We start from the raw sequence: 24,120 nt of genomic DNA, 5'->3' as shown, positions 1-24,120 counted from the left end.
TTGCCTCTAGAACGCGGGTCGCCCAAGGAAAGACTGCCCACCACATACTGGACTTGGATCTCTGTGTTTTCCCGCCTTTATAAAAGTACATCTTCTGTATGTTTTCCCGCCTTTATAAAAGTACTTCTTATCTATAGGTCATGATATACAATGTAGGACGTTATTTTAGGATTTAGAGTGCAAGCCCACTTGTCCTGGGAAAGACCGGGGACATCCTCACCTGACCCCGAGGGAAGACCGCCCTCCGAGTCCTGGACTGGGATTTCTTCATGTTTTCCTGACTTTGTAAAATTGAATTTCTTATCTGGAAACCATCGTACACTTTGTAGGACTTCACACAGCTGGTGGCCATGATGGAGCTGAGAGGGGTTCCCCTTTTAAAGGGATTTAGAGTGCAAGCCCACTTGTCCCTGGAAAGACCCAGAAAACTCGTGGGAAGACTGCCCACTGCGTCCTGAACTTGGATCGCTTCATGTGTTCCCAACTTTATAAAAGTTAAATTCTTATCTGGAAACCATCATATGCTTTTCTAGGACGTCACACAGCTGGTGGCCATGATGAGGCTGTGAGGTGTTCCCCTTTAAAGGGGTTTAGAGTGTAAGCTCACTTGATCCAGGAAAGACCTGGGACGCCCAAAGGGAAGACCGCCCTCTGCGTCCTTGACTGGGAGCTCTTCACGTTCTCCCAGTGACTTTATAAAAGCCGATTTTCTATCTGGAAACCCTCATACACTTTGTAGGGTGTCACACAGCTGGTGACCACGATGGGTCTTAGAGGGGTTCTCTTTTAAAGGGATTTAGAGTGCAAGCCCACTTGTCCTAGGAAAGGCCCGGGAAGAGCGTCCAGTACATCCTGAACTTGGAACGATTCATGTGTTCCCGACTTTATAAAAGTACATTTTTTGTCTGGAAACCATCATATGTTTTAATATGTTTTGTAGGACGTCACACAGCTGGTGGCCATGATGAGGCTATGAGGGGTTCCCCTTTTAAGGAAATTTAGAATGTAAGCTCACTTGTTCCAGGAAAGACCTGGGATGCCCAAGGGAAGATCACCCTCTGCGTCCTGGACTGGGATCTCTTCATGTCTTCCTGGGGACTTTATAAAAGTCTATTATCATATGCTTTGTAGGACATCACACGGCTGTTGGCCATGAAAGATCTGGGACGCCCAATGGGATTGGGATCTCTTCACGTGTTTACTTTATAAAAGTAAATTTCTTATCTGGAAACCATCGTACACGTTGTAGGATGTCACACAGCTGGCGCCCATGATAAGACTTAGAGGGGTTCCCTAAAGAGATTTAGAGTGCAAGCCCACGTGTTCAAGGAAAGATCTGCGACACCCAAGGGAAGACCGCCCATGGCATCCTGAACTTGGTTTACTTCATGTGTTTCCGACTTTATAAAATTACATTTCTTATCTGGAGACATCATCTGCTCTGTAGGACGTTGCTCACAGCTGGTTGCCATGATGAGGCTGTGAGAGGTTAACCTTTAACGGGGACTAGATTGTAAGCCCACTTGACTTAGGAAAACCTCGGGACACCCAAGGGAAGACCGCCCTCAATGCCCTGGACTTGCACCACTTCACGTGTTCCCAACTTTAAAAAAAAAAGTAAATTTCTTATCTGCAGACCATGATATGCTTTGCAGGATGTCACATAGCTGTTGACCATGATGTGGCTCAGTGGAGTTCCCCTTTAAAGGTATTTAGAGTGCAAGCCCACATGTCCCAGGAAAGTCCCGAGACACCCAAGGGAAGACCGCCCTCCGCAGACTGTACTGGGAGCTTTTAAAGTCTTCCTAGGCACTTTATTATAAAGTCAATCTCTTATCTGGAAACCATCATAAACTTTGTAGGACGTCACGCAGCTGGTGGCCACACTGGGGCTGAGAGTGGTTCCCCTTTAAAAGGATTTGGAGTGCAAGCCTTACGTGTTCCAGATAAGACCACCCTCTGCGTCCTGGACTGAGATCTCTTCATGTTTTCCCGACTTTATAAAAGTTATTTTTTTATCTGTAAACTATTGTACACTTTGTAGGACATCACACAGCTGGTGACCACGATGAGGTTGTGAGGGTTTTCCCTCTAATTAGGTTTAGAGTGTAAGCCCACTTGACTTAGGAAAGCCTCGAGACACCCAAGGCAAGACCGCCCTCCATGCCCTGGACTTGGACCGCTTCACATGTTCCGGACTTTATAAAAGTACATTTCTTATCTGCAGACCATCATATATGCTTTGTAGGACGTCACACAGCTGTTGACCATGATGTGGCTCAGTGGGGTTCCCCTTTAAAGGGATTTAGAGTGCAAGCCCACGTGTCGCCCTCTTCACCGTGGGAGAACATGCGATTATTTTTGCTGTGCCTCGCTCTGCTGTTTTGGCCGTGGGTGGAGGAATTATTTCTTTTTCCCCTGCGTTCTATAATTAGATCTAGTGAGATGATGTCATTGTGTACCGTGTGAGCAGACCAAGGGGGAAGCACGCAGACCTGGCACCCTCCCTGCCCCCCACCCCCCACCGCGCCAGCCAAGACCTGCCAACCTGGGAACGGAGAGTTGATATCAAGGCAGGGCTACCCCTCCCCCCACCACACACACACCTTACACCATCTTGTTCCTGAACACCACAGAGCAGCCCATTGGATCTTGAGTCAGCAAATTATTGTTGTCCAATCTAGAGCAGACCACACACGTTACAATCCACCCATACAATCTGTCCCTACAAGCCGCCCCTACAATCTGCCCATACAATCCGTCCCTACAAGCCGTCCCTACAATCTGTCCCTACAATCCGTCCATACAATCTGCCCCTACAATTCACCCATAAATCCATCCATACAATTCGCCCATACAATCCACCCATACAATCCGTCCATACAATTCGCCCATAAATCCATCCATACAATTCGCCCATAAATCCGTCCCTACAATCTGCCCATACAATCCGTCCCTACAAGCTGTCCCTACAATCTGTCCATGCAATCCGTCCCTACAATCTGCCCCTACAATTCACCCATACAATCCGTCCATACAATCCACCGATACAATCCGTCCATACAATTCACCCATAAATCCGTCCTACAATCTGCCCATACAATCTGTCCCTACAATCTGTCCATGCAATCCGTCCCTACAATCTGCCCCTACAATTCACCCATACAATCCGTCCATACAATCCACCGATACAATCCGTCCATACAATTCACCCATAAATCCGTCCTACAATCTGCCCATACAATCTGTCCCTACAATCTGTCCCTACAGTCTGCCCCTACAATTCACCCATACAATCCGTCCATACAATCCACCCATACAATCCATCCATATAATTCGCCCATAAATCTGTCCCTACAATTCACCCATACAATCTGTCCCTACAATCTGTCCATGCAATCCGTCCCTACAATCTGCCCCTACAATTCACCCATACAATCCGTCCATACAATCCACCGATACAATCCGTCCATACAATTCGCCCATAAATCAATCCTACAATCTGCCCCTACAATTCACCCATACAATCCGCCGATACAATCCGTTCCTACAATCCGCCCATACAATCCGTTTCTACAAGCCGCCCCTACAATCTGCCCCTGCAATCCACCCATACAAGCCGTCCCTACAATCCGTCCATACAATCCGTCCATACAATCCGTCCCTACAGTCCACCCATACGATCCGCCCATACGATCCGCCCATACGATCCGCCCATACAAGCCGTCCCTACAATCCGCTCATACAATCCGTCCCTACAAGCCGTCCCTACAATCCGCCAATACAATCCGTCCATACAAGCCGTCCCTACAATCCACCCATACAACCGCCCCTACAAGCTGTCCCTACAAGCTGTCCCTACAAGCTGTCCCTACAAGTCGTCCCTACAATCCGCCCCTACAATCTGTCCATACAAGCCGTCCCTACAATCCACCCATACAATCCGCCCCTACAAGCTGTCCCTACAAGCCGTCCCTACAACCCGCCCATACAATCCGCCCCTACAAGCTGTCCCTACAATCCACCCCTACAATCCGCCCCTACAAGCTGTCCCTACAAGCCGTCCCTACAACCCGCCCATATAATCCGCCCCTACAAGCCGTCCCTACAATCCACCCCTACAATCCGCCCCTACAAGCTGTCCCTACAAGCCGTCCCTACAGTCTGCCCATACAATCCGCCCCTACAAGCCGCCCCTACAAGCCGTCCCTACAATCCGCCCCTACAATCCGCCCCTACAATCCGCCCCTACAATCCGTCCTTACAATCTGCCCATACAATCCGTCCCTACAAGCCGTCCCTACAATCTGCCCATACAATCCGCTCCTACAATCCGCTCCTACAAGCCGCCCCTACAATCCGCCCCTACAATCCGCCCCTACAATCCGTCCCTACAAGCCGCCCCTACAATCCGTCCCTACAAGCTGTCCCTACAAGCCGTCCCTACAATCTGCCCATACAATCTGCTCCTACAAGCCGTCCCTACAATCCGCCCCTACAATCCGCCCCTACAATCCGTCCCTACAATCTGCCCCTACAAGCCGCCTATACAATCCGTCCCTACAATCCGCCCCTACAATCCGCCCCTACAAGCTGTCCCTACAAGCCGCCCCTACAAGCCGCCCCTACAATCCGCCCCTACAATCCGTCCCTACAATCCGCCCCTACAAGCTGTCCCTACAAGCTGTCCCTACAAGCCGCCCCTACAATCCGCCCCTACAATCCGTCCCTACAAGCCGCCCATACAATCCATCCCTACAAGCCGTCCCTACAATCTGCCCATACAATCTGCCCCTACAAGCCGTCCCTACAATCCGCCCCTACAATCCGTCCCTACAATCCGCCCTACAATCCGTCCCTACAATCTGCCCATACAAGCCGTCCCTACAATCCGCCCCTACAATCCGTCCCTACAATCCGCCCATACAATTCGTCCTACAATCCGTCCCTACAATCTGCCCATACAAGCCGTCCCTACAATCCACCCCTACAATCCGTCCCTACAATCCGCCCCTACAATCCGCCCCTACAATCCGCCCCTACAAGCCGCCCCTACAATCCGTCCCTATAATCCGTCCATACAATCCTGGCTTCACTCCTATTTAGGAAAAGCGCCATGATACAATCTGATTGTACGATAACCCAACCAAATTCAGTTATGACTATTCCAAGCAAGCATTGTTTTTTTTTTAAATTATATTATTTATTATTCTTTATATGTTTAAATTATAAATAAAATGAATGTTATATATATATATATATATATATATATATATATATATATATATATATATATATATATTATAATATTATAATATTATTATTTTTCTATGAACAATCTGTCCCCTCGGGGGGGAGGATCAACCTCTTGGACCAAAACAGAATGATGGGAAACCCCAAACTGATTCAGTTGTCACCAGAACAGGAAGTGAGGGGAAATCTTTAAATGGGGGACACCTGTCTTAAAAGGGATTTTCACTTGCGTTAAGATCGTTCTCTCAGTTCCAGTTGAGTCTTCTCTACAGGAAGTGAAAAGTAAGTCTCTCCAGCGGAGACACATTCAAAACTGCTTTCCTAGCTGGGTGCATTTTTGGACTTTGTCTTATATGTCATCATTAGCTCTCTGTGCTTCTCTATGCAGTGAAGGCAGATCATAGCTGGTGGGAGGGGCCAGCAGAAAACATCACAGCACCCAGCCTCAGTACTCCTTTGAAGGACCCTCAGTTTTGATGCAAGCAGTGGGAGGAGTTATGCAAATATCATAAAGCCTTGATGGGCAGATGTCAGTTTAGAAAAGTGGGCGTTCCTAGGCAGGCCGTATTTGCATAGCTAACGCCCTCATGCGATGCTAAGCCTACGTGATTGGAGGCAGTGGGAGGAGTTATGCAAATATAAAAGCGTCTTGATGGGAGGATGTCAGTCTGGAGGAGTGGGCATTCCTAGGCAGGCTGTATTTGCATAGGTAATGCCCCCATGTGGTGCTAAGCCTTCATGATTGGAAGCAGTGGGAGGAGTTATGTAAATATCAGAAAGCCTTGATGGGCGGGTGTCAGTCTGGAGGGAGGAGTGGGCGTACCTCTGCAGGCTACATTTGCAAAGCTAACGCCCCCATGTGATGCTAAGCCTTCATGAATGGAAGCAGTGGGAGGAGTTATGCAAATATAATGCCTTGATGGGCAGATGTCAGTTTAGAGGAGTGGGCTTCCTAGGCAGGCCGTATTTGCAAAGATAACGCCCCCATGTGGTGCTAAGCCTTCATGAATGGAAGCAGTGGGAGGAGTTATGCAAATATCAAAGCGCCTTGGGTGTCAGTCTGGAGGAGTGGGCGTTACTCTGCAGGCTACATTTGCAAAGATAACGCCCCCATGTAATGCTAAGCCTTCTTGATTGGAAGCAAGGGGAGGAGTTATGCAAATATCATACCACCTTGATGGGTGGCGTTCCTAGGCTGGCTGTATTTACATAGGTAACGCCCACATGTGATCCTGAGCTTCCATGATTGAAAGAACTGAAATCCAATGAAAGGGACGGGCCGGGGACAGTCAGTCCATGGACACTGAGTTTGGGGCACATGCCCTTTCTGCCCCCCCTCCTCCTTTTCCCAGATCTGATGAAAGGGGCGGGGCCAGAGACAGGCTGGGGGAGGAAAGAGCTAGAGGATGCTGGACATGCTTCAGACAGGACTTGCTGCAGCTTTTGATGCACATTGTGAGAAGCTCACAGTGTGCAGTAAAATCAGAGGAAGCCGTTTCAGTCCAGGGGGAGGAGCCGGTACAACCGGAGGATTTAAGTCAATTATAAAAAAATGAAAAGTCTGAAGTATGGGGGGGGGGGGGGGGGTGTAGATCCTCAATATTCCGGTTTGTTGGGTATCGTCTGAGATTTGGACCATCCGGACAATTTCACCTTCCAGACAAAGGTGCTGATTTCCCACGCCCACCATATAGAGACCTAAAACTCTCCAAATCTGGACTCTCGCCTTTTTTTTTTTTTTTTTTGGGTCTCCGCGGTTGCGCCGTCCCCTTCCTCCCCTCCGGCCGACCTGTTGGACCTGCTGAAGCGTGTATAAAGTTTTGGCGTTAATGACGGGACGCGATTTGCCCGCTGTGTACACGCTCTGCCTCTTCTTATTAGACACGGGCCGTCGCCCCCGGGAGCTGACGCTGCACTTTTGCTGCCCCGTCTGCCCCCTTTCGCTGTTTGTCTAAAGGCTTATTGGCCTGCGCCCGCCGCTACTCACCTGACTGCCAGCAATCGGGCGCTCATGCCAGACGGCAAAAAATTTTCCACTGAGCGCTTAAAGCTGAACCATAAAAACCCCTCTTAAATATATTCCTCCAATAATTGGGATATAAATCCACTTCATGTGCAACCAGCTGTCATTGCAAACCCAGATATTACCTTCTAAAAGTAGCAAGTGACATCATCCCTATGCTATACAGAGAGCAGAGCTGTGGGAGAGGCCAAGCAGGCTCCTCCCACTTCAGGAGCCCAGGAGGGGGTGGAGACTAGACCAGTCACCCTACACTAGAAGATAGAGCAGAGCTGTGGGAGGTCCACCCACTACAGGAGCTCAGGAGGGGGCAGTCACCTTGCACTAGGGGAGAGAGCAGAGCTTTGGGAGGGGACAAAAAGGCTCCACCCACTAGGGGACAGAGACTAGGCCAGTCACCATCTACAAGAAGAGAGAGCAGAGCTGTGGGAGGGGCCTCTCTGCACAGGCAACAGCCCTGATTCATCAAGCTGCAGGAGCACTTACCTTGTATTGCACTCAGGGCATGCTAAAGTGGCCCCTTGGCCAGTAATATTGTGTCTCATTTTAGCATGCCTCAAGTACAATTGCAACTTGCCTGGGCGGTCTCATGACGTCACGCCTTTCAATGGCGGGATAATAAGTTATTACCGAATTTCCCCCCTTGTCATTGCCGGTACCCCTCCCCTTTGTGAAATTCCCAGAGCCTATTGTACAACTGATAAAAATTTAGAGCATACTGCCAGCGAAGACGCCTTCCAATGGGGGTCAGAGAGCGGGGGTCATCGGCACAGGTCTCCTATCTTACCCCCAGGTAAAGTCATATTGCTTCCTTCATTGGGAGCAGGTGCTTAGACTGCAGGTAAAGGGGTCAGGTAAAATTTGGACATGTGTCAGAAAGAAGTGCTATGTTCTGGTGGGAGGGTTTGCTCTTTGTGGGTGGGAGGGGTTTAAGTGGACTTACCCGAATGTCAACGATCAAGGTGCACAGGGGAGGGGCTTTACTGGACTTACAGGAGGGTAAGAGGTTAGGGCTGTGCAGTGGAGGGGTTTAAGTGGGCTTACAATAGGGTAAGAGGTCAGGGTGCGCAGGGGAGGGGCTTTGCTCATCTTTCAGGAGGGTAAGAGGTCAGCTTGAGCATGGAAGGGGCTTTGCTCAGCTTACAGAAGGGTAAGAGGTCAGGGTGCACAGGGGAGGGGCTTTGCTGGGCTTACAGGAGGGTAATAGGTCAGGGTGCGCAAGGGGAGGGGCTTTGCTGGGCTTACAGGAGGGCGAGAGGTCAGGGTGCGCAAGGGAGGGGCTTTGGGCTTACGGGAGGGTAAGAGGTCAGGGAGCACAGGGGAGGGGCTTTGCTGGACTTACAGGAGGGTAAGAGGTCAGGGTAGGCAGGGGAGGGGCTTTGCTGGGGTTACAGGAGGGTAAGAGGTCAGGGTAGGCAGGGGAGGGGCTTTGCTGGGCTTACAGGAGGGTGAGAGGTCAGGGTAGGCAGGGGAGGGGCTTTGCTGGGCTTACAGGAGGGTGAGAGGTCAGGATAGGCAGGGGAGGGGTTTTGCTGGTCTTTTAGGAGGGTGAGAAGTCGGGGTGGACAGGAGAGTGGCTTTGGTGTAGCTTACAGAAGGGTTAGAGGTTAGATGTCACTGTCCTTGGGGTTGGTGATGATCACAATAAAATAAAACTTCTTTACAAACCCCGTCAAGGAAAGTTTTTCCTTTTTACTCCAATTTTTTTTTTTTTTTTTTTTTGGATTGCCCTTTTAAGACAAATGCCAGCTAGAATCCAGTTACCTTGGGAGACATAAACATTTTGGCACACACCGGTTGTCATGAATGAAACCATTGTCGGAAGTGGAGTTTTGCCGATACCAGCGCACACCTCTGTCTGCCCCCCCTCCCCCATTCTTTCGGTGACACGCTCTTGAAATGTGTCCTCTGGAGAGGGGGGTCACGCTGTGTGTCACCAGCTGTCACCAGTATGAACTGGACGGGGTTTCGCCAGCAGCGCAGATTACAGTCGCACACCTCTTCAGATCTGGCTGCATGCCAACGCTGCCCTCTTCAGACGCCACTTTGCTGCGAGTCCCTGCGGAGCCCCCGGCCGCCGATAATTGGAGCCGTAAACGATTGGACGTGAAGTCTTTCATTAATACGTATTACACCTGATTTCAGGCCGGAGATTTCTAGGATTACACGCACTGCGGGATTTCCTGGGGTGTCTAATCGCACGTCCGCTTTTTATTTGGGGCTCCAGTGGTCCGTTTTGTTTTGGAGCCGATTTTATGCGGAATTCCGATTGGAATGATGACATTTCATTGTTTCAATAAAATATATATATATTTTTTTTTGTTTTTGTTTTAGTGTGCTACAATGTAACCTGAGCAAGTGATCCATGATATGATACAATGTTACCTGTGCAAGCAATGTGTGATGGAATACAATGTAACCTGTGCAAGCAATGTGTGATGGGATACAATGTAACCTGTGCAAGTGATCCATGATATGATACAATGTTACCTGGGCAAGCAATCCATGATATGATACAATGTAACCTGAGCAAGCAATCAATGATATGATACAATGTAACCGGCGCAAGCAATGTGTGATGGGATACAATGTAACCTGTGCAAGCAATCCATGATATGATACAATGTAACCGGCGCAAGCAATCCATGATATGATACAATGTAACCTGAGCAAGCAATGGGGGGCATTTACTAAAACTGGAGTGTGCAAAAGCTTATTGGCTACCATGCACAGCTGCATCAGATTCTGAGTGTTCCAGTTTTAGTAAATCTCCCCCAATGTGTGATGGGATACAATGTGACCATGAGCAAGCAATGTGTGGTGGGATACAATGTATTCTGGGCAAGCAATGCGTGATGGAATACAATGTAACCATGACCAAGCAATGTGTGATGGGATACAATATATCCTGGGCAAGCAATGTGCGATGGGATACAATGTAACCTGGGCAAGCAATGTGTGATGGGATACAATGTATTCTGGGCAAACAATGCGTAATGGGTTACAATGTAACCTGGGCAAGCAATGTGCGATGGGATACAATGTAACCTGTGCAAGCAATGTGCGATGGGATACAATGTAACCTGGGCAAGCAATGTGTGATGGGATACAATGTATTCTGGGCAAACAATGCGTAATGGGTTACAATGTAACCTGGGCAAGCAATGTGTGATGGGATACAATGTAACCTGGGTAAGCAACGTGTGATGGGATACAATGTATTCTGGGCAAGCAATGTGTGATGGGATATAATGTAACCTGGGCAAGCAATGTGCGATGGGATACAATGTAACCTGTGCAAGCAATGTGCGATGGGATACAATGTAACCTGGGCAAGCAATGTGTGATGGGATACAATGTATTCTGGGCAAGCAATGCATAATGGGTTACAATGTAACCTGTGCAAGCAATGTGCGATGGGATACAATGTAACCTGGGCAAGCAATGTGTGATGGGATACAATGTATTCTGGGCAAGCAATGCGTAATGGGTTACAATGTAACCTGGGCAAGCAATGTGTGATGGGATACAATGTAACCTGGGTAAGCAATGTGTGATGGGATACAATGTAACCTGGGCAAGCAATGTGTGATGGGATACAATGTATTCTGGGCAAGCAATGCATAATGGGTTACAATGTAACCTGTGCAAGCAATGTGCGATGGGATACAATGTAACCTGGGCAAGCAATGTGTGATGGGATACAATGTATTCTGGGCAAGCAATGCGTAATGGGTTACAATGTAACCTGGGCAAGCAATGTGTGATGGGATACAATGTAACCTGGGTAAGCAATGTGTGATGGGATACAATGTAACCTGGGTAAGCAATGTGTGATGGGATACAATGTATTCTGGGCAAGCAATGTGTGATGGGATACAATGTAACCTGGGCAAGCAATGTGCGATGGGATACAATGTAACCTGGGTAAGCAATGTGTGATGGGATACAATGTAACCTGGGTAAGCAATGTGCGATGGGATACAATGTATTCTGGGCAAGCAATGTGTGATGGGATACAATGTAACCTGGGCAAGCAATGTGTGATGGGATACAATGTAACCTAGGCACGCAATGTGTGATGGGATACAATGTAACCTGGGCAAGCAATGTGCGATGGGATACAATGTATTCTGGGCAAGCAATGTGCGATGGGATACAATGTAACCTGGGTAAGCAATGTGTGATGGGATACAATGTATTCTGGGCAAGCAATGTGTGATGGGATACAATGTAACCTGGGCAAGCAATGTGTGATGGGATACAATGTAACCTAGGCACGCAATGTGTGATGGGATACAATGTAACCTGGGCAAGCAATGTGCGATGGGATACAATGTAACCTGGGCAAGCAATGTGCGATGGGATACAATGTAACCTAGGCACGCAATGTGTGATGGGATACAATGTAACCTGGGCAAGCAAAAATTAACAATTGTTTTCCTGCGTGGGCATAATGCCACATCCAATCACTGTAGACACACCTTTGTGGTACAGCGCTGGGAAAGCAGTACATTGTATACGGCCGCGTATATATCATTCTATGTAATCGGTGTACAGAGGCGCGCTGGCGACAGTATCATTAGCCCGGATCTGCCCACGTTCCCTGCGTAATATGGAGTCGGGAAGCCATCAGATTTACGCATTTTTCTTCAGTCGCACATTTTCTTCTCCGCGTGAAAAAAAAAAGAGGTTTTGATAACGGATTTCCACCACACAGTGAAAAAGGGGGTGCTCTAAGAGTCGGGGAGAGGTCAGAGCGAATGATCAGGTGAAGGCTGCGCCGCAGAGCCACCATATTGTGTGAGGAGGAAATTATGTTGGAGGTGAGAAAATAGTAACTCCGGCAAGGGATTACTATGGAATTAAAACGCAGGTCCATGTAGTGACAACACGGCTTCACAAAGCACTCCGCTCCTCGTACTTCCCACCGACGCTGACTCAGAAGTTAATGAAAACGCCATCTTCACTTCAAGGGCGTTCAACAGCAGCACTCCTCGCAGTGACTGAGAGGAGACGCTCCACTATCCCGACTGCGTAAAAAGATATCTTAAAACCAAAACGTCTTTTTTTTTTTTTTTTTTTTTAGCTTTTGATGGAGTAGGGATTAGAACCCCTGTCAGATTTTTATTGTTGTGTTCCTGTTGTGGAGATTCATGTGGCCAGGACAGGAAGTGATGGAAAATCCAAAATTGTTAAGGTGACACTAAAGCAAAAGCTGAGAGGAAATCTTGCCATAATAATAATAATTAACGCCCGGCACGGCACAATAAGTCATCCCCAGCACAATATAGAGCCCCCAGCACCTCACAATAAGTCATCCCCAGCACGGAACAAGAAGTCATCCCCGACATGGCACAATAATGAGCCCCCAGCACAACATAATAAGTCATCCCCAGCATGGCACAATATAAGGCCCCCAGCACTTCACAATAAGTCATCCCCAGCATGGCACAATAATGAGCCCCCAGCACATCACAATAAGTCATCCCAGCACAGCACAATATAGAGCCCCCAGCACATCACAATAAGTCATCCCAGCACAGCACAATATAGAGCCCCCAGCACATCACAATAAGTCATCCCCGGCATGGCACAATAATGAGCCCCCAGCACAACACAATAAGTCATCCCCAGCATGGCACAATATAGAGCCCCCAGCACTTCACAATAAGTCATCCCAGCACAGCACAATAAGGCATCCCCAGGACGGCACAATAAGTCATCCCCAGCACTGTCCAATAGAAGATTTCTTCTCACTTCTTGTTGTGTCTCTGGGGCAGGAAGTAAAGAGCCACAGAGGGCAAAAAAAACTTGACAGGAGGTCAGAGTGTGTTCCCATGTCTCCAGTGTGCCCCGGAGCACCCCGTGTCACTTAGTGAATGAAGTGCACCACATTGCACCCAGTATCATCTAGCGACTCCAGGGTAAGTGTTCTTAAATACACCCCCAGTGTGTCTCCTGTCATCTAGTGACTTCAAGTAAGCCCTGTGCACCCCATGTTTAGTGATTCCAAGTGCACCCCTGTGCCTTCAGTGCACCCCATGTTATCTAGTGACTCCTAGTACACCCCTGAGCCCCCAGTGCACCCCATGTTATCTAGTGACTCCTAGTACACCCCTGAGCCCCCAGTGCACCCCATGTTATCTAGTGATTCCAAGTACACCCCTATACCTCCAGCGCACCCCATGTTATCTAGTGATTCCAAGTACACCCCTATACCTCCAGCGCACCCTATGTTATCTAGTGATTCCAAGTACACCCCTATACCTCCAGCACACCCCATGTTATCTAGTGATTCCAAGTACACCCCTATACCTCCAGTGCACCCCATGTTATCTAGTGATTCCAAGTACACCCCTATACCTCCAGTGCACCCCATGTTATCTAGTGATTCCAAGTCAACCCATTTACCTCCAGCGCACCCCATGTTATCTAGTGATTCCAAGTACACCCCTATACCTCCAGCGCACCCCATGTTATCTAGTGATTCCAAGTACACCCCTATACCTCCAGTGCACCCCATGTTATCCAGTGATTCCAATTACACCCCTATATCTCTGGGGCACCCCATTTTATCTAGTGATTCCAAGTCCACCCCTGTACCTCCAGCACACCCCATGTTATCTAGTGATTCCAAGTACACCCCTATACCTCCAGTGCACCCCATGTTATCTAGTGATTCCAAGTCAACCCATTTACCTCCAGCGCACCCCATGTTATCTAGTGATTCCAAGTACACCCCTATACCTCCAGTGCACCCCATGTTATCTAGTGATTCCAAGTACACCCCTATACCTCCAGTGCACCCCATGTTATCTAGTGATTCCAAGTCAACCCATTTACCTCCAGCGCACCCCATGTTATCTAGTGATTCCAAGTACACCCCTATACCTCCAGTGCACCCCATGTTATCCAGTGATTCCAATTACACCCCTATATCTCTGGGGCACCCCATTTTATCTAGTGATTCCAAGTCCACCCCTGTACCTCCAGTGCTCCCCATGTTATCTAGGACTACAAGTGCACCCCTGTGCCTCCAGTGCACCCCATGTTATCTAGGACTACAAGTGCACCCCTGTGCCCCCAGTGCTCCCCATGTTATCTAGGACTACAAGTGCACCCCTGTGCCCCCATTGCACCCCATGTTATCTAGGACTACAAGTGCACCCCTGTGCCCCCAGTGCTCCCCATGTTATCTAGTGACTTCAAGTGCACTCAATGACACCTGTGTCTCTGTGCAGCCTCAAGCACCCCTCCATGGTCAGGACAGCTCTTTTCTCACCTCAGTGACATGTTTGCATGAATCTAGGCTCCCCCCTGAGGGGGGGGGGGGGGGGGATAATGAAGTCAGAAGATTGGTATTGCAGCCAGGCAATCAGCGCTTTCAACATGCTAAAGAGTGCTTAAGGCATGCTAAAGTAGCCTCTCTGTCAATAGTATCCTGTATAATTTTAGCATGCCTTAAGTACTCTTTAGCACACCTATAGAGCTATAACAGCTTGATGATTCAGAGTCTGTGTATGTTTACTGCATACGGGATGGGGAGGGATATCCTGCAGGACCGACCAGTCAAGCCGCCCCCCCCCCCCCCCCCATATAGAGGCAATTCCCGGCACTCACCGTTCATAAACCGGCCTCTTTGTTTGGAATGGGGATCATTCTCCACCACCAATATGGCCCCTTCCTGTGCAGGAAGTGGTTTTGTTTATTACTTTACTGTTGTCACAGATTGTATAACAATTAGCAAGAAAATAAACAAAGTATTCACAGTGCTTCACTTTTTCCACATTTTGTTATGTTACAGCCTTATTCCAAAAGGATTAAATTAATTATTTTCCTCAAAATTCTACATACAATCCCCCATAATAACAACGTGAGAGAAGTTTGTGTGAAATCTTTGCAACTTTATTGAAAAAAAAAAACAAAATCTCATGTACATAAGTATCACAGACTCCTCCCATGTACATAAGTATCACAGGCTCCTCCCATGTACATAAGTATCACAGGCTCCTCCCATGTTCATAAGTATCACAGGCTCCTCCCATGTACATAAGTATCACAGGCTCCTCCCATGTACATAAGTATCACAGGCTCCTCCCATGTACATAAGTATCACAGGCTCCTCCCATGTACATAAGTATCACAGGCTCCTCCCATGTACATAAGTATCACAGGCTCCTCCCACGTACATAAGTATCACAGACTCCTCCCACGTACATATGTATCACAGGCTCCTCCCATGTACATAAGTATCACAGGCTCCTCCCACGTACATAAGTATCACTGGCTCCTCCCATGTTCATAAGTATCACAGACTCATCCCATGTACATAAGTATCACAGACTCCTGCCACGTACATAAGTATCACAGGCTCCTCCCACATACATAAGTATCACAGGCTCCTCCCACATACATATGTATCAGGCTCCTCCCATGTACATAAGTATCACAGGCTCCTCCCATGTACATAAGTATCACAGGCTCCTCCCATGTACATAAGTATCACAGGCTCCTCCCATGTACATAAGTGTCACAGGCTCCTCCCATGTACATAAGTATCACAGACTCCTGCCACGTACATAAGTATCACAGGCTCCTCCCACATACATAAGTATCACAGGCTCCTCCCACATACATATGTATCAGGCTCCTCCCATGTACATAAGTATCACAGGCTCCTCCCATGTACATAAGTATCACAGGCTCCTCCCATGTACATAAGTGTCACAGGCTCCTCCCATGTACATGTGTCACAGGCTCCTCCCATGTACATAAGTGTCACAGGCTCCTCCCATGTACATATGTATCACAGGCTCCTCCCATGTACATATGTGTCACAGGCTCCTCCCATGTACATAAGTGTCACAGGCTCCTCCCATGTACATAAGTGTCACAGGCTCCTCCCATGTACATAAGTGTCACAGGCTCCTCCCATGTACATAAGTGTCACAGGCTCCTCCCATGTACATAAGTATCACAGGCTCCTCCCATGTACATAAGTGTCACAGACTCCTCCCATGTACATAAGTGTCACAGGCTCCTCCCATGTACATAAGTGTCACAGACTCCTCCCATGTACATAAGTGTCACAGGCTCCTCCCATGTACATAAGTATCACAGCCTTTGCTCAATACTTTGGTGAAGCTCCTTTGGCACCAATTAGCCTCAAGTCTTTTTGAGTATGATGCTACAAGCTTGGCACTCCTATTTTTGGGCAGTTTCTCCCATTCTTCTTTGCAGGACCTCTCAAGCTCCATCAGGTTGGATGTGGAGCGTCGGTGCACAGCCATTTTCAGATCTCTCCAGAGATGTTCAAGTCTGGGCTCTGGCTGGGCCACTCAAAGGACATTCACAGTTCAGTTATCCCGTAGCCACTCCTTTGTTATCTTGCCTGTGTGCTTAGGGTTGTTGTCCTGATGGAAGATGAACCTTCGTCCCAGTCTGAGGTCCAGAGTGTTCTGGAGAAGGTTTTCATCAAGGATGTCTCTGTACATTGCTGCATTCATCTTTCCCTCGATCCTGACTAGTCTCCCAGTTCCTGCCGCTGAAAAACATCCCCACAGCATGATGCTGCCACCACCATGCTTCACTGTAGGGATGGTTTTGGCCAAGTGATGAGCGGTGCCTGGTTTCCTCCAGACATGACGCTTGCCATTCAGGCCAAAGAGTTCAATCTTTGTTTCATCAGACCAGAGAATTTTGTTTCTCATGGTCGGAGAGTCCTTCAGGTGCTTCAGTGGGCTTCATTCTAAGCAATCTGCCATAAAAACTCAGATCGGTGGAGGGCTGCAGTGATGGTTGTCCTGGAATTTTGTCCCATCTCCACACAGGATCTCTGAAGCTCAGTTGGGTTCTTGCTCACCTCACTAAAGGCTCTTCTCCCCCAATTGCATAGTTTGGCCAGGTGGCCAGTTCTTGGAAGAGTCCTGGTTGTGCCAAACTTCTTCCATTTGAGGATTATAGAGGCCACTGTGCTTTTGGGAACCTTCTGTGCAGGAGAAATTTTTTGTAAACCTTCCCCACATGACGCTTGCCATTCAGGCCAAAGAGTTCAATCTTTGTTCCATCAGACCAGAGAATTTTGTTTCTCATGGTCTGAGAGTCCTTCGGGTGCCTTTTGGCAAACTCCAGGTGGGCTGTCATGTGCCTTTTACTGAGGAGTGGCTTCCGTCTGGCCACTCTACCATACAGGCCTGATTGGTGGAGTGCTGCAGAGATGGTTGTTCTTCTGGAAGGTTCTCCTCTCTCCACAGAGAAACACTGGAGCTCTGTCAGAGTGACCATCGGGTTCTTGGTCACCTCCTTGTCTAAGGCCCTTCTCCCCAGATCGCCCAGTTCTAGGAAGAGTCCTGGTGGTTCCAAACTGGTTCCAAACTGGTTCCAAACTCCTCCATCGAAGGATGAAAGAAGGCCACTGTGCTTATTGGGACCTTCAATGCTGCAGACATTTTTCTGTACCCTTCCCCAGATCTTTGCTTCCATACAATCCTGTTTCGGATGTTTACAGACAATTGTGGAAAAAGTGAAGCGCCCTGAATACTTTCCGGATGCACTGGAAGTGACTTTTACTTGGAGACATTTCCCGGCTGCGGCAGACTCTGAATTGTCACTGTAGTAAACTGGTTGATGTCTTAATAATATTAAGAATAAATATTAATACATTGCTAACAATTGTTATTATTAATAATATTATTATATTTAACAATATTGTTATTAATGTAATAATAACACTAATAGTAATATTAAATATTATTATCATTATTGTTATAGGCCAAAAATTTTGTGTATTTATTATTATTATTATTATTATTATTATTATTAATAATAATAATATTAAGAATAAATATTGGTAATTGATAAAAATTGTTATTACTAACATATTTAACAATATTGTTATTATTAATGTAATAATAACACTAATAGTAATATTAAATATTATTATTATTGTAATAATAAATTATGTAACAATAATAATGTTGATAATGATAATGACTATTACTATTATTATATAATAATATTCATCATCTTAGATTGTAAGCTCGCATGTGCAGGGCCCTTCTAACCATCTTGTATTAAATTGTATTGTTGCATGGCTTCAAACATGCTTGGGATAAACATAGATCTATAGTCAGACAACAAAGTTGACAAATAACAAAGCAATAAAAAAAACCCAAAAAAACAAATTAAATAAATAAACTGGGCAGACTTGATGGGCTACTGTGTCTTTTTCTGCCATCACTTTTCTATGTTTCAATGTCATTTATTATTACAATAACAATAATTGCTTATTTATATTATTTATTAACATTACTACTATTCTTATTTTATTATTATTACATTAATGCTAACCATAATAGTAATTAACAACATTATTGTTAAATTATTTAATATTACTAATAATATAATAATGTTGTTAATAATAACAATCATTATTGATTTATTATTATTATTATTATTATTAACACAATGTTTTATTCTTAATAATAATAATAATATTACTACTAGTAGTACAACTACTACCACCACTACTACTAATAATACATTTTGTCATTAATAATAAAATATTATTATTATGCATAAATCTAATGGTCAATACAGAATCCCTGCCTTCCCCGCCCCAATCTCTGCTCTGCTAAATGTACAGTATACTTGTTTTTTTTTTTTTTTTGTATATATGTTTTTGCTCCTGAGTCTTGTAGGTTGAACATTCTATGATGAATGAATGAAGTATTTTTTTTTCTTTTTATATTGCACTCTTTGCCTTTCACTGGTAAAGCGCCTGTTCACTGAAAATAAAAAAAGGCTTTGTTCATGAGGAGACCGCAACTTCCATTACAATCCCTTCCTTTATACCTTCTTACCTACAGGGAGATATAAAAACAACCCAAATTAAAGTTCTCCTTTTTTTTTTTTTTTTTTTTTTAATTGCAGGATACTTTTTACTCTCCATACGAGATGTTTATTAAATTAAAGAAAAGGGGACTGCAAATCATACTATACACCCTTTCTTTGGATGGTTTTGCTTCTTACCTATAGGGGAAAATAATCCAAGTAAACACCCCGCCCCCTCCTTATCACAGTGTACTTTATCCTGTACAGACCAGACATTGCTTTACAAAAAAATATATTTTTTTATTGCATAACTTACTGCGAGCTGTTCATTTCAAAATGACCTTTTTTTATAAGTTTGATCTAAATTGAACGTTTTAGTGTACATCTGCTGGAAATTAAAATTTTTTTTTTTTTTCTAAAATTGTACCATTAGTAGCTGGTAATTAAAAAAAAAAAAAAAAAAAAAAAAACTTTGCTTTAATTGCCAAATTTACTGTATGTTAGCTGTTATTTAAAAGAAAAAAAAGAATATAATATAAAAAATATTTTTTTTTTTCTTTTATACTGTATGGGTTAGTGGTTAAATAAAAAAAAAAACAAATTTTGCTTTAATTGCCAAATTTACTGTATGTTTGCTATTATTTATATATAAAAAAATAATAATATTTTTTTTCTATTATACTGTATGTGCTAGCGGTTATTTAAAAACAAAAACAACCTTGCTTTAATTGACAAATTTACTGTATGTTAGCTGTTATTATTATTATTATTATTATTTTTATAAATAACAGCTAACATACATTTAGCAATTAAAGCAAAGTTTTTTGTTTTTTTTAATTAGCCGCTAACACATACAGTATAAAAGAAAAAAAACTTTTTATATTATTATTTTTTATAAATACCAGCTAACATACAGTAAATTTGGCAATTAAAGCAAACTTTTTTCATTTTTTTATATTAACCACTAACACATACAGTGAAAAAAACATATTTTTTTTATTTATTTTTTTTTTTATAAATAATAATAAAAAAAATTAATTTTCATTGTATATGTTAGTGGTTAATAAAAAAAAAAAAAAGTTTGCCTTAATTGCCAAATTTACTGTATGTTAGCTGGTATTTAAAAAAAATAATAATTTATTTCCTTTATACTGCATGTGTTAGCGGCTAATAAAAGAAAACAAAAACAAACAAAAAAAACTTTGCTTTAATTGCCAAATGTACTATATGTTAGCTGTTAAAATATATATATATATATATATATATATATATATATATATATATATATATACAAAATATATATATATATATATATATATATATATGTATGTATTTTTTTTATATACTGTGTGAGTTAGCGGTTTATTAAAAAAAATAACTTTTTATATTATTATTTTTTTATAAATACCAGCTAACATACAGTAAATTTGGCAATTAAAGCACTTTTTTTTTTTTTTTATATTAACCACTAACACATACAGTGAAAAAAAAAAAAGAAAAAGGAAAAACATTATTTTTTTTTGTAAATAATAAAAAAAAAATCTTTTTCACTGTATGTGTTAGTGGTTAATATAAAAAACATTAAAAAAAAGTTTGCTTTAATTGTCAAATGTACTGTATTTTAGCTGTTATTTATATTAAAAAAATAATAAAAACTTTTTTGTTATACTGTGTGAGTTAGCGGTTAATTAAAAAAAAAAACTTTGCTTTAATTGTCAAATGTACTGTATTTTAGCTGTTATTTATATATAAAAAAAAAAAACATTTTTTTTTATACTGTGTGAGTTAGCGGTTAATTAAAAAAAACAAAAAACTTTGCTTTAATTGCCAAATGTACTGTATGTTAGCTGTTATTTAAAAAAAATAAATAATAAAAACATATTTTTTAATTTTATTTTTACTTTTTATACTGTGTGAGTTAGCGGTTAATTAAAAAAAAAAAAGAAAAATTAAAATGTGTTGTGTTGATGGGGAAACTGCAACTGGAATGGCTGTTTGACTTCAGGCGAGAGGGAAAAAAAAAAAAAAAAAAAAGAAAAGTGCGGTTTGCTGGGCACACAAGAGTCTCTTGTTTTATGCAGCGGTCGGCGTCTCAGTTAGAAAATAATGGTGTTGTGGAACAGCTGCAGTGTGTAGCCCCCCCCCCCCTGATGGGATGAGAGGGAGGCAGTCAGGGGGTGGAGGAGGTTTTGAATAGTCTCAGCAGTGAAGGCTCTGACTTCCTGTGATCGGAGTAGAAGGCTGGCAGCGTGAAGCTCCTTTCCATTCCTCTCTTCGTCTCTCTCGGATTGCCGGCGGAGAAAACTCCTGGATCTAGAAAAGTGGGGCGGGGGGGGCGAGCGACCGGGGGGGGGAGAGCGCCCGACCCACCGACAACCGACTTCTTCTGATTGGATATGTCTCGGATCGAGCCCTTCACAAGAGATCGAACCTTGAAGGTCAGTTACCCCCCCCCCCTCCACTATTTTCCTTTTGTCCCCGGGGTTGGTGTGGGTTCCCTTGGAGAACGCCCCAATCCGTGATCCGGGATTCCCTCTGCTTTGTTGTTCAGCCTCCTTTGTGGAGGTCACGGCCATCTGTCACTTGGCTGGAACCCGTTTCGTGGCCGCCCCGTGGCCAGAGGTTCCGGGAGTTGCCCGGCAGAGCGCGGGGGAGGGGGGGGGGCTAAAGGGGAAATCTCAGCGGGTAGAGAAGAGGAGCGGCGGATGTTGGGATGGTGAAGAGCGAGGAGGGCAGGTGGATTTCCTCATCCCCCTCCTCCCCCCACCCCGTCTATTGTTCCGGTGGTTGGAGGTATAGTGAGGTTATTGTTAGTTCGGGGCAAATTGGATGATTCCGGCGCACCGGTCCGGGCTGCCCGCACTTTTTTTTTTTTGCCTATGCCAAAATTGAACAATTGAGCTTTCATTGTGTCATTTTTTATTACATTTAAGCTCAACACATGTTACAATCTGATTGTCCAATCACCTTTAGATCTTCAACAAGTATGTAGAGCAAGGTCCGGCCCAATTGGTTGCTAAGTAATTGCATAGTCCTCCTCCTCAAGTCCTCGTGTTACAAAGTTTTGTGAAATCCTAAAGTTAATTGGACGGTCAGATTGTAACGTGTGTGGCAAGCCTCAGCTGACCACACACTGTACAATCTTCTTTACATCTTCAACAAGTATGTAGCACAGGGGCCAGCCTCATTAGGTACAAATTAATTGGATAGTCTGGTCCTCATCTTCTAGTCCTCATTTTCTAGTCCTCATCTTCTAGTCCTCGTTCTCCAGTCCTCGTTCTCCAGTCCTCATCTTGTAGTCCTCATCTTCTAATCCTCATTTTCTAGTCCTCATTTTCTAGTCCTTGTTCTCCAGTACTCCTCTAATCGTCGTTCTCCAGTCCTCGTCTGCTAGTCCTCAACTTCTAGTCCTCAACTTCTAGTCCTCATCTTGTAGTCCTCATCTTCTAATCCTCATCTTCTAGCCCTCATTTTCTAGTCCTCATCTTCTAGTCCTCGTTCTCCAGTCCTCCTGTATTCGTCGTTCTTCAGTCCTCGTCTTCTAGTCCTCGTCTTCTAGTCCTCATCTTCTAGTCCTCAACTTCTAGTCCTCATCTTCTAGTCCTCATCTTCTAGTCCTCATCTTCTAGTCCTCAACTTCTAGTCCTCAACTTCTAGTCCTCATCTTCTAGTCCTCAACTCCTAGTCCTCAACTTCTAGTCCTCATCTTGTAGTCCTCATCTTGTAGTCCTCAACTTCTAGTCCTCATCTTGTAGTCCTCATCTTCTAATCCTCATCTTCTAGTCCTCATTTTCTAGTCCTCGTTCTCCAGTCCTCCTCTATTGGTCGTTCTCCAGTCCTCCTCTTCTAGTCCTCGTCCTCTTGTCCTCATCTTCTAGTCCTTTGATCTCCAGTCCTCCTCTATTCCTCGTTCTCCAGTCCTCGTCTTCTAGTCCTCAATCTCCAGTCCTCATCTCCAGTCCTCCTCTATTCCTCGTCTTCTAGAACGCACTCTCTAGTCCTCATCTTCTAGTCCTCATATTCTAGCCCTTTCAGTCCTTGTTCTCTAGTCGTCATCCTTCAGGCCTCATCCTTTAGTCCTCCTCTTCTAGTCCTCATCTTCTAGTCCTTGTTCTCTAGTCCTAGTTCTCTAGTCGTCATCCTCCAGGCCTCATCCTCTAGTCCTCATCCTCTAGTCCTCATTCTCTAGTCCTCGTTCTGTACTCCTTGTTCTTCAGTCCTCATTCTCTAGTCTTCGTTCTCCAGTCCTCTAGTCCTCGTTCTCTAGTCCTCCAATCATCATTCTCTAGTCCTCATCTTCTAGTCCTTGTTTTCTAGTCCTCATCTTCTAGTGCTCATCCTCTAGTCCTCGTTCTCTAATCCTCATTCTTTAGTCCTTGTTTTCTAGTCCTCCAATCCTCATTCTCTAGTCCTTGTTTTCTAGTCCTCTGATCCTCGTCCCCCAGTCCACATTCTGTAGTTCTTTTCCTTCCAGTCCTCGTGTTACAAAGTTTGTTCAATCTGAAGTTGGTTGGACGGTCAGATTGTAACGTCTATGGAGAGCCTCAGCTGACCACACATCGTACAATCGTCTTTAGATCTCCAAAATATATGTAGCGTTGATTGGATACAATGTAGATAGTTCAGGAAGATCTTGTGTTACAAAGTTTTGGTAAATCTATGGGCATCGCCGAATCGAGGATTGTACAACCAGTATTGTCACGTGGTTCGGTTTTGTTTCATCGGTCCGTACAATCTGCAGCACGTGGGTTGGACAGAAATCTCGGTCTGACGTAGACAGATTGTACAAGTCACAGCACACCCGATACAATCAGAGGCCTCCTGTAGGGGTCAGCCTGAAAATCGTTGTCATTGCACAATTTTTTATTTATTTTTTGATCAAGTTTGTGATGAAGGGATTGTACAACCGAAACCGCCTCGTGATTTCATGTGTTAGATGCTGAAACATTTCTATCGTTTCCCCAATGTTGTCACCCCCATCGGGGGCATGCGGGCCAGGCGGTCCCGGCAGA

General features: G+C 44.8%; 1 protein-coding gene across 6 annotated transcripts in view; it reads left to right on the top strand.

The window, feature by feature from the left end:
• Window positions 1–24,120, top strand: part of ARHGEF2 (Rho/Rac guanine nucleotide exchange factor 2) — a 168,297-nt gene that overhangs the window by 62,805 nt on the left and 81,372 nt on the right. Inside the window, exon 1 of one of the 6 annotated variants that reach the window (XM_073609304.1) lies at window positions 20,873–21,546. The exons of the other annotated variants lie outside the window; for them this stretch is intronic. Coding sequence (XP_073465405.1) covers window positions 21,505–21,546 — 42 coding nt within the window. The 5' untranslated portion in view covers window positions 20,873–21,504. Of the gene's footprint in view, window positions 1–20,872; window positions 21,547–24,120 lie in introns of those variants that run through there. 6 annotated transcript variants of the gene reach the window in all.

Source organism: Aquarana catesbeiana, linkage group LG13, assembly GCF_042186555.1.
Source record: "Aquarana catesbeiana isolate 2022-GZ linkage group LG13, ASM4218655v1, whole genome shotgun sequence".
NCBI lineage: Eukaryota > Metazoa > Chordata > Amphibia > Anura > Ranidae > Aquarana > Aquarana catesbeiana.
Note: the sequence above shows the minus strand (reverse complement) of the source record. Positions and strands in the feature narration are given on the sequence as shown.